This window comes from Primulina huaijiensis, chromosome 14, assembly GCF_012295235.1.
Source record: "Primulina huaijiensis isolate GDHJ02 chromosome 14, ASM1229523v2, whole genome shotgun sequence".
NCBI classification, from domain to species: Eukaryota; Viridiplantae; Streptophyta; class Magnoliopsida; order Lamiales; family Gesneriaceae; genus Primulina; species Primulina huaijiensis.
Window position 1 is genome coordinate 58618 of NC_133319.1, and position 16846 is coordinate 75463.

Sequence of the window (16846 nt, forward strand, 5' to 3'; positions counted from 1 at the left end):
AATTCATCGAACTAAGCAAGTTTACGATTTTTTCGAGTCAATTAAAAAAATATTTAATTCGTATTCGAGCTGAACTCGAACATGTTAGAACTTTTTTCGAGTTCAAATTATTTGATTTCATAGTTCGCGCTCAGGGATATTAATATTTTATCAATAAAATATAATAATGTATTAAATAAATTAATTAATTTTGAGCCTTTCGATTACTAGTTTTCGAGCAATAGCTCGAATTTAATGAATATGGTTGAATTTTTCGATTCATACTCGAACTAGAGCTTTAATTTGAACTGAATGTGAGATTTTCAAGAATTGAGCTCAAACCTGAATATAACTAAGTTGAGCCGAGTTCGAGCCTTAAGTTATTTTTATTGTAATTGGCTCGATTCGGTTCCTTGACACTCCTATTTGAGACCAAGATGGATGTACATCTGCGTTCGATGTATATGTTCTCAATACTATACTTCCAATTTTGTTCAGAAAAAAATGAAGTTTTAGAATGTAAAGCTTGGTTACTGGCAATTAGTGTGGCGCATGTTCTTCAAGAATATTGTGAAGCTCGAATTGATGGAAAAAATACTCTGAACTTGAATTGATGTGTTTCTAATTCAAAATTTAAAGCCTCCTGTACCGCATATAAAACATCTAAAGCCACTCGAGCGTGCAGATTCTTGATAGGGCTCTAATACATTATACCTTTGATGATCTTCTAATAGACTCGAGCTACTTTTCAATATCCTCGTTAACTTGTCCCACTGTTTTTTGCTCGAAAGAATCGAACAAAATAACAGATATCAGTCAAGGAACCGAATAAGATTAGCAAAACATGGAGATAATCTTACCCGCAAGATCAACTGCCAAGTTGGCCTGATTATCAGCCTCAGAATTTAAGTCCTACCAGAAGAGAGAAAGAACTAGTTAAATTAATCTGAAATACTCCGAATTTTCTGTTGCATTTGGAACTATATGTTATGCTCTATTGTGCGACTATTCAGTGTAGTGGACAACAAGACAAATGTAACAGAAGATTTGAAAAAGGTGATATATGGGTTGCTGTACAAAATGATACAAGAAACAGAGACACTAATGAAACCGAGATCATTTTTATGTGCTCCTAATCAACGGAAGCATGCCATGTCGAGTTTCGTTGTGCACAACGAATGCATCAAACCAATATTTACCCTTAAGACATGAATAATCTGGAATGATTGAAATTTATCCTTCAACTTCTTTGCCTCTTCATATAACCTGAATATATTTTGGTTTTTCACCCTCCATAAACCCTGAATCTGTTCATGAAATATCACATTAAATGCAAAATTCACCGGGAGAAAATGAAGCCTTTACCAAGAAATGCACCTGCATGCAAACAAGTTTGGAGTCCCCCCTAACTCGAACACTCGTAAAACCTTTTCCAAGAGCGTATTTCAATCCTAATATAAATCCACGATATTCAGCAGCATTACTTGTTGCTACGCCTAACCCTTCACGTAACTTACAAATCTAACGTGTGAAAAAATGTTAGAGATATATGAACTGAATGTCAAAGATACAGCAAAAAGAATGATGCTTACCAAACTCCCATCATCAGATCGTATAATAGCTCCGGCCCCTGCTTGTCCAGGATTCCCTTTCGAAGAACCATCAAACTCAAGAGTACAAGATAGCTGCAAATGAATAAAAACAACATTCAGGTTTTTGCAAATAAAATCTCAATCTCAGAGCATTCTTGAATCCAAATCGTTGTTTTTAATTAGTCCAAATTCTAATCATGAATCAATCACTCACACAAGCCGATGAATTCTGGTCAACTCCATTAGGATCCAATTTGAAATGCTTTATTGAGGAGTCATTTGAAGTCAGCATTGGTCCAACAGCTTCCTGAGAAACATAAAAGTGCTTATAAACCACAGACTCGTGAAGCTAATTTCATAGATTCATGTTTCTCTTTTTCCCCATTTCTTTAAGGGGACCAGATAACGTTCTCACTCACTCCATAAGTTGACCACAGAGCTTTTTGTGACCTCTTTTTTGTCAATGAGTCATTAGTTGTTTCACCTACAGAAGTTGGCTGCAGTAGGAAAACTCGGGTGCTTATATATCGAGGTATTGGAAAGTAACACAAAAGTAAGGACTTGATCGTATTATTGCCCTTCTAGTAATTGATGAATATAACAGGATAACACAAGTCAGAAGCTTGTTGTCCCATAGCATAATGCATATCAACGAGAGCGTTAGCTAGCATGGAATTCATTATTTTTACAATAATAGTAGTTTTCATTGATCTTACTCAGCAATAATATTTCTACATCAAGGGACACCAGAAACAAGCACATAAGTGCCGTGAACATCTTCAAAAAAGTTTAATATCAGGCTGAATAACACATCTTGAATGGAGGAGAAGTGGAATACCATCGAATAAGGTGTTTCAAATTTTTGATTGTATATGTGGTGAGATGATCTGACCTGAATTGGACATGGTACAAGAGTGCCGAAAAGTTCTTCAGTGAGATCAGAAGCTCTGATGGAATAAAGAGCATTAACAAGTCCACAAGAGAGAAGATATTTCTCTGCATCCTTCGGCATGGAGTAACCTTTGTACACACTGACAGGACGGTCACATATCTGCCCGAGAAAATAAGAGAAAAAATAGATGCATCTAAGTACTAGTAGGTCTTCTCTCCCAACAGAATGAAGATTGAGTATACTACACAAGGTTGAAATGAAAGTAATCATTAAACACAATGCGCAACATGAAAACATCTCAACATGTATGTATTCACTATCAAAATTGAGAACATTAGATTACCGAGGTTCCAACTTGAGCCTGACAATCACTTAAGCTTTTGTAAACACCAATGAGATTGCCCTTCCGAACAACAAAAAATGCTTCCCTGTCGTCCTTCATTATAGTTTTGGGTCGTTCACGAGAGCTACCTCTAACAGACTGCTTTGCCGAATAGCAACGAAGTCGAAATCTTGCCGAAGGAATTCCAAATTTACTGTTCTAAATCCTGAATTGTGGATACCTGTTTTCCATGAAGAAAAACAAGAGCCACAAAACGGCGCCTTGACAAAAAAACAGCGAACTCTTGATAATATTGTAAGAGAACATGCATGAAGCAAACAAAACATACCAGAGTTCCTCCTCTTTCTCGGGTTTTTCAGGTAATCCTTTTAGAAAACAATTTTTCGACTTCCACCAACCAATTAAAATTCTTTCTATAACAGTTCAAAACTATGACACTGAAAAAGGACGGGAAATCAGCTTTTTCTCACAAAACTTTACATTCTTAGAAAAAGCTATGTTTAAATTTTGAATTCCTCTGATATGCGAAGGCTAAAACAGAACTTTTTCCATTTAGTCATAATAAAAAAATTTCCTTTCTTCCCTACAAAGCCACAAAGATTCCAATAAGTTTTAGCTAGTTAAAAGTAGAACAACATAAAAAGGCAATTACTTCTGCCCAGAACCCTTATCCAAAGTCCAAACACAAATTCAACGCAGGAAATGAATTTAAAACCTAAATCATGGATACCCAAATGAGTGATCAACAGGATACTCCTAAATCATGGATACCCAAATGAGTGATCAACAGGATACTGAACAAATAAAAGTTAAATGAATACACACATACCGATAGACTTCTTGAATTCCAGAACTGTTACTGAAAGTGAAAACGGGGCGGGGGGGTGGTTTGGTTTGTTGAATGGTTGGGTGGGTAGGGGTGGTTGGGTCTTGTTTTTTTAATCCGCGTGGGTTGTTGGGGTTGAGGTATTATTGGAATTAGAGAATACAATTTTTCACAGAGGTCAAGTCCTCGTCAGCCATTATACTTGATTTTACTCATTTCGGACATTAAATCTTCGTCCAAGTCTTCAAAAAATCTAAAAATTGTAACAAGGTGGATCGGATTTTTCATCATCATATCCGACCTAACGTAAATTAAATCACTATTCTCATCAAAATATCTTCAAATTCACTAAAAAAATATTGATACAATAATCCAATTACATATATAAATATTAATATTACTCAAACTTTTGTAATTCACGGTTCTTATAAACAAAAAAATGAAATCACATAATTATCATGAACAAGATTTAAATGTAATGAATTTGAGTTTTTTTTATTAATTATTAGAAAAAATAATAATTATTATTATTAGTAATGATATTATTATCAAGAGCCTTGATACGAATTCGAGGATGGGAATAACATTTTCATACCCGTCCCCAATTTGCATCGAGGATTTGAAAAATCCCCAAACCCGCCCCATTTTGGATTTTTCCCTCAAGAAGAATTGTCATTCCTAATTGGAACCCTTCTTTCTTCGTGTTATGCTTAGCTATATTGGAGCCCATTATTTTTCGACTAATACATCGAGTTTATACAGTTTTTATAATCAATTCAATTTATATTCAAATCGGAGTAACATTATAATGGTAAAAAGTAATAAATGTACATATTGAAATTTGAAATTATTATATTTAAATAGATATTATATCGTAATTATAAAAATTAATGAGTGGTTAAATTATTATTTGAAATAATGAAATAAAAAAAACAAATGGACTACTATAATTTGAAATGAATTTTTTTTAAAAAAAAAATAGAAAAAGACCAAACAACATGACACGATTACAAAATAACGTACTATGACACAATTTTGGCTATGTCATTAAGATTCTTAATAAATAGTGATTGATATATTCAAACCGAGATAATATCATATTATAATTTAAAAATATTATATTTAAATGGAAATAATATTATAATTGTAAAAACTAATTGAAGACTAACTATAATTTGAAATAATGAAATATAAAAGATAAATGGACTAAAATACAATTTGAAGAATGAATTAAAAAAAAAAAAGAAGACAAAATATAGGTCGCTGTCCACAAAATCATTACTTTCTGGAAGAAATATAGGTTGCATATTTTCGATTTCGCTAACGACGATCTCTGGAAAAGTTGATGTTTTTTCCTTCTTTAAGTAAGATTTCATTTATTTCTCAACTATAATCATTCTGCAATGCATATGGGATTAACTTTGACAACATTGTACCAGTAAACTTTGACAACTTCTCCACAAAAGATCCCTTCGATATGTTTTATAACACTGATAATCAACGCGGAGTTACACGCACACACACATGAAACACTGTATACGTTCCTTGGCCTGGTTGTCGATCACAAAGTAATTGAAATACCATCTTCCATAGGCGAAGAAGCTTCGGAAGACAAAAAGGTCAAGTTTCCATAAATTTAATAAAATATAAATTCCAACAAGGTTTCTGGCAAACTGACAGAATATACCTCTACCAATGGTCCCCACAACTCAAAGGCACCAAGCAAGCATATTGGAAGCTCTTGTCCCTCGACAACCTCAAAAGGCGATGGCGAGATTTTTCGAAAGCCATCACTGGCCAGAGTGACGAGTTTGCAACCTTTTCCTCTCAAGTTCCAGCTGAACGTGAAGATGCCAACGTATATTATTGAAAACAACTCTTGTTAGAACTCAAACTCTAGGTACTTAAGTGTTTATCTTACCACTTTCCGTACACGTTCATTGGCAGCAGGAGTTCCACCGATGACGGATTCAGGAAGATAAGGGCTGCTGACTCGCACGTCATTCATCACAACTATGATCGTTTTGTCCCACTGAACTGGAAGCCTGGTTATATAACCAGTGGCAGCAATATTGGAAACCACTTTATCAAAAGCTTATGACACAGCACAGATCACACGGTGGATTCAATGGTCAAAATAATATGGTACCCAGATGTGTCATCAACATCAGCCAGGTGTAACAAAATAGATCATACAGCACTCAACATATGAATAGTGAATATATACGGCAAAACATTTCATGTTCATACGAACAAGAACTCCAATAAAAGGACAGAAATTGCATTTGAGGTCGAATGTCACTGGATATATCGGGTGTTAGTGCAAGACAACTGTTTGGGTATCGAATTTTCAGTCTCACGCAAGAAGGAACATATAATTATGATTCAGTTTCGCACTACAAACACGGCTTAACATTTTACCATAAGTTCGGGCTGGCATACTAAAACAAAAAAGATCTGGAACTAAAGAGGGCAGAAAAGATATCTTCGATAGTGAACTCAGAAAAATGATGATATTTTGGACGAACATAGGAAATAAATAATAAATGACCTGAATCTTTCCATCAGATTAGTTCTGCGTGCTAATGACGCATGCAGCAAAAACTACCGAAGTACCCAATTTGAGATGGCCACTTGGAAACAATTTCGTAGAGTCTCAAAAATCTTGTCTTGAAACATTAAAGTAAAGGTCGCACGTATACATAGATCAAATCCAAATCCAAAAATAGAATCAAGAGAAACACTGTACTCAGGCGACTGATCGAATTTGACTATCAATTGTCATGAAATTTTTACCCAGCACCTTGACGCCACAAAAAATAGAGAGTTTGCACTTGGTAATGCCACAAGATGTAAAAATCATAATAAACGACTAGCAAATCAAAATCAAATTTTTTTAGAAGACACAGTATCTAATATTCTATTAAAAAGCACACTTTTATCTAGCAAAAAAGAATCCATGATTAGATAGAGTAATGAGACGAGACATTACGTTTTAGACAATGCATCGAAAAGAGCTTGGGCCTCAGTTGTAACACCAACTCCTATCCTCTCAGCCTCAGCCTCTGCTTGTCTGAAATTTATAAAATCATACGATGATATTGCTAAAATAATACAAACATCAAAAAAAAAATCTGGTAAAATTAGATACATCACCTAACAGCAGAGTCTTCTCTAGATTGAAGAGTAGTAAGATCAAGAAAACACTTTTTAACATCAAGTGGGTCTTCAGCTTGACCCAACAAGGAGAATTCTTTGATGTAGTTAGCTTTAAGCAGCCTTATATTTCTCTTCGAGCCAATCCCAGATTTCACCCCCTCTTGTGCTTAACCCGAAGAAAAGTTAAAGAAAACAAGAAAAGAAAAATAAAAAAAACCTACAAAGCATTGAAATGAAATGGAAGGATATGAAGGATGAGAAGATTGGAGGGGACGTCAAAGCTGATGACTTGGGATTGAAATTCTTCTCCAAAGGTTGTCTTTATTGACAGAAGACAACCCACAGCGAATTCTTCTGATTGATCTTGGTGTGCTTCCATTGCCGCTCTTGCTCTCCCTCTCCCTCTCCCTCTCCCACCAGTGACTCAAGCAATACCTGTATTTTAGTACAAGTTTGTAAATGGGCCTGGACCAACTGTTTTGGGCCACCAACATTTACTCTAAATATTTAATACATCATCTTCCTTACAATTATTCAATTATATACGAAGGAAGGTCGTCGAAATCGAATACATATGTGTGTGTATATATACCTATAAACTTTTTCTCACTATTATTTAATTAATATTTTATTTATTTATGTGAATTTTCAATTTTTTAATTTAATTAACTAATTATTAACTAAGTTATTTAATTGATACATTACTATAATTTCATTTTTCCCACTATTACTTAATATATTTTTTAATTTAATTAACTAATTTATTTAATTGATACATTATTATAATTTCATTTTTCTCACTATTACTTAACAATTGATATATTTTTTAATTTAATTACTTAATAATTACTTGCATAACTATACATTCTTTCAAATAAAAAATTTGAATACTATTAATAATTATTTTACTATGCATTCTTTCACTTGAAAAAGTGGACTACTATTAATATTTTTTAAACCTACAATATATTTTTACGTTTTATAACCAAAAATGATTTGTACTTCATTTTTTAAACTTCAAGTTAAATAAATATATAAATTTGTGGTTAGCAGTTCAGACTTAATTTTTTAAATTTTAAATTAAATAAACATGTACATTTTATAACAAAAATAGTTCGTACTTAATTTTTTAAACTTCAAGTTAAATGAACATGTAAATTTATGATTAGTGGTTTGGACTTAATTTTTTAAAGTTCAAACTAAATGAACATATAGATTTGTAGTTAATATTTTTTAAACCTACAATATATTTTCTGTTTTTAATAACTAAAAATGATTCGTACTTAATATTCTTAACTTAAAGATAAATGAATATATAAATATGTCGTTATCTCATTTATATTTATCTATAATACTTATTCATACATTTTTAATTATCTAATATTTCATTCGCATATGGTTTCAATCTATAAATTTAGCTTAAATAAATATTTGTGGATGTTGGTACTTATTGTATTTGAAAATAATTGTAAGGTCATGACAATGTGAATAATTTTAGTTATTTATTTTTTGTAATAATAATAATAATTTATTGTGATTTCGCCGACTTATTAAGATGAATATAATCATATAATGTTGTTCTAATATATGTTAATTTGATTGATTTATATATGATTAATATATGTTTTTAATTTTTTAAACTTCAGGTTAAATGAACATATAAATTTATGGTTAGAGATTCGAACATAATTTTTTAAACTTCAAGTTAAATAAAGTTAATTTATTTAACTGATAGATTGATACATCACTGTGTAATTTTTTCTCAATGTTAGTTAATAACTGATAGACTTTTAATTTAATTTGATTTAACTTATTTATTTATTTAATTGATACATAACTATGCATTCTTTCAAATAAAAAATTCGAATATTATTAATATGTTTTACATATTTTTTTACTATGCATACTTTCAAATGAAAAAGTGGAATACTATTAATATTTTTAAACCTACAATATTTTTTGTAGGTTTTATAACACAAAATGTTTTGAAGTTAATTTTTTAAATTTCAAGTTAAATGAACATATAAATATGTAGTTCGTGGTTCAGACTTTGCACTAATATAAAAACTAAGAAAATGTGAGAATAAATATAAATCAAGCAAAAAGAAGATATTCAGTCGTGAGCCTTTTATAGGCAAATACACCAACGGAAAGAATTATAAAAATAACAACAATATTGGACCACTAAAACTATTAAATAAAAAACATGCAAAAATAATTATTTCTTATAATACTTTGTTACTGATAAATCATGCATACTTCATTTGACAAAGCAGATAACGAAAGACTTTGACAAATCTTTATCTATTCAACAATCTCTCCCTTGAACCGATAAGGTCAACATCGGTTTAATAAGAGCACACGCACTCAAACTTGTTCTATAGTGCGCTAATATCAAGTAGTAACCTTAGTTTCTGAAATGAAGTCAATTTGAGGGGCTTGATAAACATGTCAGCTGCTTGGTTTCATTTCCGCAAAAGATGAGATGAACTATTTCATTCTTTGTGAGCTCTCTTAAAAAAAATATTCCAAATCAATGTGCTTGCTTTTTCAATGTAGGACTGGATTCTTTGACAGTTAATGGCTGAACTATTATCACAATAAATAGCAATATGATCATGATTCTTATATTTAAGTCTTGAATTTAAGTTCTTCAAGAATTTTTTCAACCAAATAGCTTGGCATGCATATAAAGTTGCAGCAACAAAATTCAGCTTCAGTGGTTGATAAATTAACAATTGATTGCTTCTTTGAAGTCTATGGAACAATGGTTGAATCTAAGAGAAAAACATATCCTGAAGTTCTTTTCTGTCATCTCGATTTCCTGCATAATCACTATCAAAAAGATATCAAATCTGATTGTTCTCCTTTCTTATATTAGAGACTAAGTTTTAGTGTATCGTTGCAAGTATCGTAAAATCTTTTTGGCAGCTAAGATCTGACATATCAAACTCAACCATCATCAACTCCTTAAAATTTTCAAACATAACACAATCATTTCCCATGAATATTGTGCTACTAAGACAATTACCAATTTAATCGTATCATGCCTTGCAACTGGAGCAAACATTTCTTTATAGTCGATTTCAAACTCTTATTTGTAACCTTTTGCTACTAACTATGTGATGAATTTGTCGAAATTTTCATTTTTTTTAATTTACTCTTGTAAATCCACTTCACACCTATTATTATTTGACCTTTTGGAAGCTCGTTCAGTTCTCAAGTTTTATTTTTCTCGATGGACAACTTCCATTGTATTTTTTTATTTTGATTATTTGACGGCATCTTCGAAAGCTACTGGGTCACAATATGAAAATAGAGCAAAACGGATCTTCAATTTGGTAAAAACCAGTTACGTCATAATCTGTAATCCACGTCGGCCTTCTTTTAACTCGTTGAGATCTTTGTTCATTTTCTGTCTCATTGACTGAAATATGTTGATTGATTGTTGATTTTTGCTCGTTCTCGGTAGATTATGCATTCTCCAAAGGATGCTGCATTTATTCTCTATTTTCTCCATCAAAATCAGTTTGAAATTACTATCTAACAGTATTTCATCGTCGAAAAGCTACTGGACATCGTGAATATTTTTGGCATTGGGGATAACCGAGTCTATCGATTCTCGTATTAGTCTATTGGTTCAACTTTGAACACGAGTATTTTCTCGCGCATATATTTTACTTTGCTGACTTGTATCTCAACCGAGTTGAGATAAAATGATTATGTTTTGTTAGCCCAAACCAATCATGCAAAAAAATTTACTAGGTGTTCGTTCACCCCTTTTAATACATAGCCGATCCTAACAACATATGAAATAATTGAGTACATATTGATAGTCATACACTAAAAAACGAAAGCTAGAGAATTCCGATCTATCGTTCATTGCTGCGATTGCAATTATTAAATAACAAAATGACAATTGGTTATTGCATATTTTTAAATTAGTTCAATATAACTCAACATAATATATTGATAAAATAATGAATTCCTTCAAAAACATTGCTTAAAAATTGAAATCCAATCATTATAGAAGATTAAATGGCTGCATTAACCGTGGTTCTAACAGTTGTTTATTTATTATTTTAATTTAGATTTTTTATATTGCATTTGTTTCATTCTCTTATTTTAGTTTCAATTTAGTTTATTAATTTAAAGTTAGCTAAATAATTGTTCTTGAGTTAGATTTGTAATATATGTTCTGTCGGACGATATCCTTACTTATTATTAAAACTTGATATATACACTTACAACAATATTTTGTTTAAAGATATTCAATTGTTATAAATTATTGTGATGAAAAAGCTCGATAAGCTAAATTAGATAGAAAATCATTATTTTCATATATAATGTATTAGAAGTTCAAAATATGCATAAAATATATCGTCAACATTTCATTTACGACAAATAAAGTACACTGTTAATACTAAATATAATGATAAAATATTTGTATTCACTAAGAAAAGAAGAAAAATAACAAACAAAATCATATAACAAATAGTAAATTATTTAAACTAAACACATGAAAACATGCAAACTTCGCATATAAGCTTGTCGATTATGGATCGCCGTTAGTAGAAGAACAATCAATGCACTAATAATATTTCATCTGCCATGCATACGGAGCAAAATTCATTTCAGATTTATTATGATTATGTATATATAAAGCGAACAATCTGGTGAATTATATATGCAAATTAATTAAGAATGAGCTCGAAGGTTGAAGTGAAAGCAAATGCAGACAAAGTTTTAGGAAAGCATAAGGGAATCGAGCATCATTGTCCAAGGCGATGGGAAATCTGTTGGCTCTGTTCATTTGGTTAAGTTTGCTCAAGGTACCTACCTACTTAGCTAGCTAGCTAGCTAGCTAGCTACCAGCATCAGTTCATATAGTGTAAGGACCGTATATCGTATTATCGTAAATCATAATATGATTATAGATAATTCATGAGATTGTTATGTTATTAGAGAAAGTATGTTGTGATAATGAATTATTGTAGTAGTAATTGAATTGTGTTTGAAGAATATGTTAAACCGCAGTCGAAAAGTGACACATGTTTCGGTTTTTAGCATAATTAATGATATGAGTATTAGTCAAAATGAAATTAAACCAATTTCATTAAAAAGCTAATATATAGTACTAGAGTTTTTATGTTTTGAGTTTTGTCCAAATCTAATTGAAAATAGGGAAAAAATCATCTCGAAGTGTATTGTGTATATTGAAGTTCATGCACTGACACATTTTGGGAAAATGAGCATAACTTTCACGTCTGATATTCAAATTGAGTGAGGTTTGTGGCAAATGAAAGCCAAGACATAGATCTACAACTTTTATGTTGACCACTTTTGTGAATTCAAAACCTAGCGCTCCGAATAGAACAAGGCGCGCTAGGGCGCTACTTCTTGACTGCTCCAGCGCGGCTTTATTAAGTATGTTGGACAGAACCTGGCGCGCAACTCCCCAGCAGGATAAAACCGCTCGAAGCGGAGCTCGGCACGCTAGGGCGCAAATACTTGACCGCCCCAGCACGCACACCAATATATAGAGGTGATAAGAATGACATTCACGGACAGATTTTGAAGGTTCGAGAGAGACAAGCGAGAGAATCGAGTTCTAGCGTCCGAATCTACTCCGAAACATTGTCAGAACGCGAAACAAATTATATATTCGGAATCTTCGCGTCAAGAGCGTTCTTTTGAGATAGATTTTCTGTACTAAAATCTTAAAGCTACATTGATTGGAGAAGAAGAATTGAGGTATGTTGCGACCGAGTAACATATGACAGGTATCTGTGTCATATGATATATGTTTGATTGATTTGACTGAAATTATGTGTCTATATGTATTATTTGATGAGTTGATGTGTCATACATGACATTCATGATTGGATATCGATGTATAACATACATATTTTGTTAACACACATCATTTTATTCATACATCGATACATGACATGCACGTTGAGCTATATATGATCTTTGGATATATAACTTTATATCATTGGATTTGATTCTGAAGTTTGTGAGCACGATCCTATGTTTGGCATTATGTGGCCCTTAAAATATAGTTATTCATGGCCTCGATGATTGATAAATTGAGATTTGGGATTTGATGGCGCTTTGTCGACGCTATCATACGATTATCCCTTATACTTGATTGAGGCCGGTGTGCCAGCTCGAGCATTGATTTGATAGCAATTCGATTGGTTCTGATACATGCTCAGTGGATGTGCATTTGACCTGATATCTACACGACATACATGCATTGCATATCATATATCATTGTGTAAATACATGTTGTATATATTATGGTTGTTCCATACGGAGCTTTTACTCACCCCCAAGGGGAGTTGTTGTTGTCTTTGTGTGTGGACAATAGCAGATACTCCAAGTTATCAGGAGACCAGAGATGGTACTTCTAGAGAGAGTCACAGCTGAGTTGAGGTTTGTTGTCTATCCCAGTATATATATGTATCTATATATCGGGTCATGTCCCGAGGATATGAGTTGTTGTATATAGTTGATTTTGATTATGTGTTGGCATATTTTATGCTGTGATTGTTTAAATGAGGCTATATTATGTATTATTTTGAGTATTATAATTATAGTACTTGACACGTTTTGGGCTCATTGTAAATAAAAAATTTACCCCTTTTCCGCTGTAATTAAATAACTCTAATCAAATTGTATTGTAATCACGATTAGGAATTAAGGGTCTTACATATAGTAATTAAGTTATTTGTTGATAATGCTTGTAGGAATATCTGACATCTCAAGCACCAAAGAAAAGATTGAATCGGTGGATGAAGGGAACAAGACAGTGAGCCACAGCGTTTGATGGAGATATCTTAAAATTTTACAAGAATTTAAAGGCAATCTGTCTGAGAATTCCAAGGGAGATGAGAGTTTGGTCAAAATGGTGGTGTGAATTCCGTAAGGCAAGCGAAGAGATCCCAGATCCAGATCTCATCAAACATTTTGCTCTCAAGAATTTCCAAGATTTGGATGATTATCTTCTCAAGCCATATATAGACTCCCATCTTTCTGCTCATGTTTGACTTGGATAATATATATTGTCTCATCATAATCATAAAATTAATTTGTTTTTAAGAATATTATATCGGAAATCATTAATATTGCACCTTTTGATCCTCGACTCTGAAGCAAAAAACTCAAAGACAAGGGTTAGGTGTATATTATCAATTTATATTTTAGGGTGAAAATCTAAATTTTGTAAAAAAAGCATAAAATTTCCAAAGTTGAGTGCCAATTACACTCAATTATTGCATGATCAAACTGTTGATTTTCAGTCATAATTAAAATAAATTCATTTACGTAGCATTATTCGTTAATTACAATAGATCCCCGATCGAGCTGTACTTTCTGACGTGCATGCATATGTTACATGGAAATCATTACTTTCAACATGTAAGAGATGGAGAGCCCTAAAAACCAAAACCCTATCCATATATACACCAAAACAAAATCTCTAATCATCTAGTTTATTTACTACCATTCTACCAAGATCTCAGTTTCGATATTCAATTGTAACCTTTCCTTCCCAGCTCGAAAATTTTTATTCTCAAAATCAGGCACAATTTCTGCCCTTCATACTCGAGAGTCTTGATCTTGAAGAAGTGGGGCTTTCTGATCATCGATTGAAGAAATCTTGCCCCTTTCGAGTTTTTGTAGCTCTTCATCTTTAATTTGTCCCCACAACACAGTGTAGTAACCAATTCCACATATAAATGCTCCCATCATGCTAATTTGTACATCAAAGACATTAAAGTAGCTAGTATCACATAAATCTAGTGAAGGGACAACTGATCAGCTAATAGAGAAATTTATATCTCATGCATGGGAAAAAAATCGAAGAAGTGACTCTATGTACGTTTTGCAGTTTCGAGTTTCCAACTGTTTTAATCTCAGTAATTTATGGTGTCGCTCGAGTGGCTGGACTACTATGACAGTTCATCGATTCATATAATTAATTGTACACAGATTGTTAGAAAATGCAAAAGTTTTTACGTACCTGCCATAATGGAAAGTATCAGCAAAGAGTAAACAACCGAAAGTGCTTGCGTACGGAATTCCAAATGGCTTGAAAATGGGGACAAAATACGGCCCCTTCATGCGCGTGCACCATATTTGAACGCTACTACGAATCACACTGCTAAAAAATGCCTGCAAGTTAAAAACATTAATTAATCAATGCCAAGAATCACGTTACATGCGTGCATGCACATATATTTCATGTACTATAACGATGAGGAAATAGAATTTTTAATAATCTTACTGTTAAAATGATAATCAATAATTCAAAATTGAGCTCCAATCTCCATGCATCGAGATCTCTTTCCATAAATAAAGCAAGCACAGCCGACTGGATGGTCCCAAATAAGGTATAAAAAGTGATTATTTTCATCACTTTTGGGCACATTTTAATAGTTCCAACCTGACCCGAAAATCATCAAATACGATAAAAAGTAGATACTAATTTTTCCATATTTCCAAAAAACATTCCACTAAATTTAACCAGGTAGTCTGTACCTGTACAATATTCCATGTGCAAAGAACAAAAGAAGCAGAAGCAAATAAAACGCATCCAAGAACCCAGTTTTCATGTATTGAAGAGAAGACGAGAAGCCGCTGAGGTGGCGGTGCCACCACCACTGCCGCAGTCCTTAAGGCTAGTGAGGGAGATCTGTGGTTCTTTATTGAAGGACCTTTGTAGAGAGTGAGTGTAATCGCACCCATAAAAGATATTAAGGTGCCAATTAGTCTTGCTTGGCTACTAGGCTTTTTCCAATCAAATTTTGTTGTCCTGTCATATGTATCACACATGCACAATAAGAGTAAACTAATAAATTGATTCTAGGATATAAATAAGATTTTTGTCAAATAAACAGTCAACATTCGATCTTTATTAATAACTTTTCTTTTTTTATAATTCTAGTTTTTTTTGTCGGGGCGTTGATATGATTATTTCACGTGAAGAATAATCGACACGCTACAGCAGCAATATATATCGTCACGCACCAAATAATAATAAAAAAAAGAAGCAGAATATATAATTGGAGTAAGACTAAATTTTGATTAGTTAGAATGTGAGCCTATTTTGAATGTTCATCGCTCCAATTTTTTGTTGAGATGTCATGTAATAGGGTGAATGAAGTTGGTGCATATTACTAATTTATACATAGTAATAGTAAAGATAACACGAAACAATATAACATAATAACTAAGTGAACAAATGTATATATGGCGACAAAAAATATAACGAGTGGCAATTTATTCAAGATTCCTCAATATACCTTTGAATATATAGGCCCACACAAATACTTAATTGCTTCCTGAAATGTGGTTCTGATACAACCACCACATATTTGTCCTTAGAGTAATAATTGATATTTCCATCAGTTAATTAATTAGCCAAATAAACAGTGGTTATAATCCTTCTCTCCAAATTAATAAATTTTTATGAAAATAATAATAATAACCTTAGGAATATTGCTAAAATGAAAGAGAGAGCAGGAATCTGGTTAGCCATGCCACAAGCCACAATAGGAGAGCTGTAACTTAGACCAACAAATGCAAGATTCTGAGCTATCGTCACCCTGCAGTGCACCAAATTAATATAGCTACTTAATTCCCACTATATTATATATGCATGTCTTCGATGATCGAGAGAGAGAGAGAGAGAGACTAACCCGATCAATCCAAGTAAGAAGACTCTCAGTAGAAAACGTAAAGTCAAGAATGGCTCTTCCGATCTGTAACAACAATTAATTCATGATGCTCCTGCAAACCTAGACCTAAAGACTTCCAAATTAATTAATATAATATATATGGGAATCGCCATACCTATAATCATCTTTATCGTAGAAGTATGAATACGGAACAAGTAATATTGATCCCAGAGCATTCGTATACACAACAAAGACAAAAGGGCTCATCCCTCTAGCCATGGCAGTGCTAGCCATTATTGTTAACACGACAATGCAACCCTCCACTAATACCATGGCGCCCGCCGCCGCCTTCAAACCACCTCCAGTAGT

The 16846-nt window shown here is 32.7% G+C and overlaps 3 protein-coding genes across 8 annotated transcripts; all 3 read right to left on the reverse strand.

Moving 5' to 3' along the window:
- Positions 1-437: 437 nt before the first annotated feature.
- LOC140956468 (uncharacterized) lies at positions 438-3815 on the reverse strand. Of its 6 annotated transcripts, XM_073413211.1 has the most exons (11): positions 3636-3711; positions 3135-3243; positions 2807-3026; positions 2464-2622; positions 1991-2068; positions 1786-1878; positions 1572-1664; positions 1357-1500; positions 1179-1286; positions 840-891; positions 444-752 (listed from the first exon to the last, which is right to left on the reverse strand). In XM_073413211.1, the coding sequence occupies exons 3-11, from the start codon at positions 2903-2905 to the stop codon at positions 721-723; spliced, it is 858 nt and encodes a 285-aa protein (XP_073269312.1). In that variant the 5' UTR covers positions 2906-3026; positions 3135-3243; positions 3636-3711; the 3' UTR covers positions 444-720. The 6 variants fall into 6 exon arrangements, with proteins under 6 accessions (XP_073269313.1, XP_073269312.1, XP_073269309.1 ...); XM_073413208.1 differs by lacking the exon at positions 3135-3243 and having other exon boundaries at positions 2807-3066; positions 3636-3815; XM_073413207.1 differs by having other exon boundaries at positions 2807-3243; positions 3636-3707.
- Positions 3816-5062: 1247 nt separating this feature from the next.
- On the reverse strand, positions 5063-7224 carry LOC140958085 (uncharacterized). Its single transcript, XM_073415479.1, has 5 exons — positions 7040-7224; positions 6789-6953; positions 6625-6705; positions 5554-5677; positions 5063-5470 (listed from the first exon to the last, which is right to left on the reverse strand). The coding sequence occupies exons 1-5, from the start codon at positions 7168-7170 to the stop codon at positions 5423-5425; spliced, it is 549 nt and encodes a 182-aa protein (XP_073271580.1). The 5' UTR covers positions 7171-7224; the 3' UTR covers positions 5063-5422.
- Positions 7225-14091: 6867 nt separating this feature from the next.
- LOC140956744 (WAT1-related protein At1g70260-like) lies at positions 14092-16846 on the reverse strand. Its single transcript, XM_073413613.1, has 7 exons — positions 16653-16846; positions 16499-16561; positions 16289-16405; positions 15339-15612; positions 15085-15243; positions 14821-14972; positions 14092-14550 (listed from the first exon to the last, which is right to left on the reverse strand). Exons 1-7 carry the CDS (start codon positions 16808-16810, stop codon positions 14397-14399), a joined length of 1077 nt encoding a protein of 358 aa, XP_073269714.1. The 5' UTR covers positions 16811-16846; the 3' UTR covers positions 14092-14396.

What these genes read in the sequence shown, in the direction of transcription:
- LOC140956468 (XM_073413208.1), bottom strand. Translation starts at nt 2,905, where the DNA reads ATGAAGGACGACAGGGAAGCATTTTTTGTTGTTCGGAAGGGCAATCTC. An exon ending in TTGTACCATGTCCAATTCAG is followed by an intron (nt 2,069 to 2,463) that starts GTCAGATCATCT and finishes TTCCTACTGCAG; the next exon opens with CCAACTTCTGTAGGTGAAAC. An exon ending in ACCAGAATTCATCGGCTTGT is followed by an intron (nt 1,665 to 1,785) that starts GTGAGTGATTGA and finishes ATTCATTTGCAG; the next exon opens with CTATCTTGTACTCTTGAGTT.
- LOC140956744 (XM_073413613.1), bottom strand. Translation starts at nt 16,810, where the DNA reads ATGGTATTAGTGGAGGGTTGCATTGTCGTGTTAACAATAATGGCTAGC. An exon ending in TTCTTACTTGGATTGATCGG is followed by an intron (nt 16,406 to 16,498) that starts GTTAGTCTCTCT and finishes GGTGCACTGCAG; the next exon opens with GGTGACGATAGCTCAGAATC. An exon ending in GCACATGGAATATTGTACAG is followed by an intron (nt 15,244 to 15,338) that starts GTACAGACTACC and finishes TTTTCGGGTCAG; the next exon opens with GTTGGAACTATTAAAATGTG.
- LOC140958085 (XM_073415479.1), bottom strand. Translation starts at nt 7,170, where the DNA reads ATGGAAGCACACCAAGATCAATCAGAAGAATTCGCTGTGGGTTGTCTT. An exon ending in TTCGATGCATTGTCTAAAAC is followed by an intron (nt 5,678 to 6,624) that starts GTAATGTCTCGT and finishes TTATATAACCAG; the next exon opens with GCTTCCAGTTCAGTGGGACA. An exon ending in ATGAACGTGTACGGAAAGTG is followed by an intron (nt 5,471 to 5,553) that starts GTAAGATAAACA and finishes CTTCACGTTCAG; the next exon opens with CTGGAACTTGAGAGGAAAAG.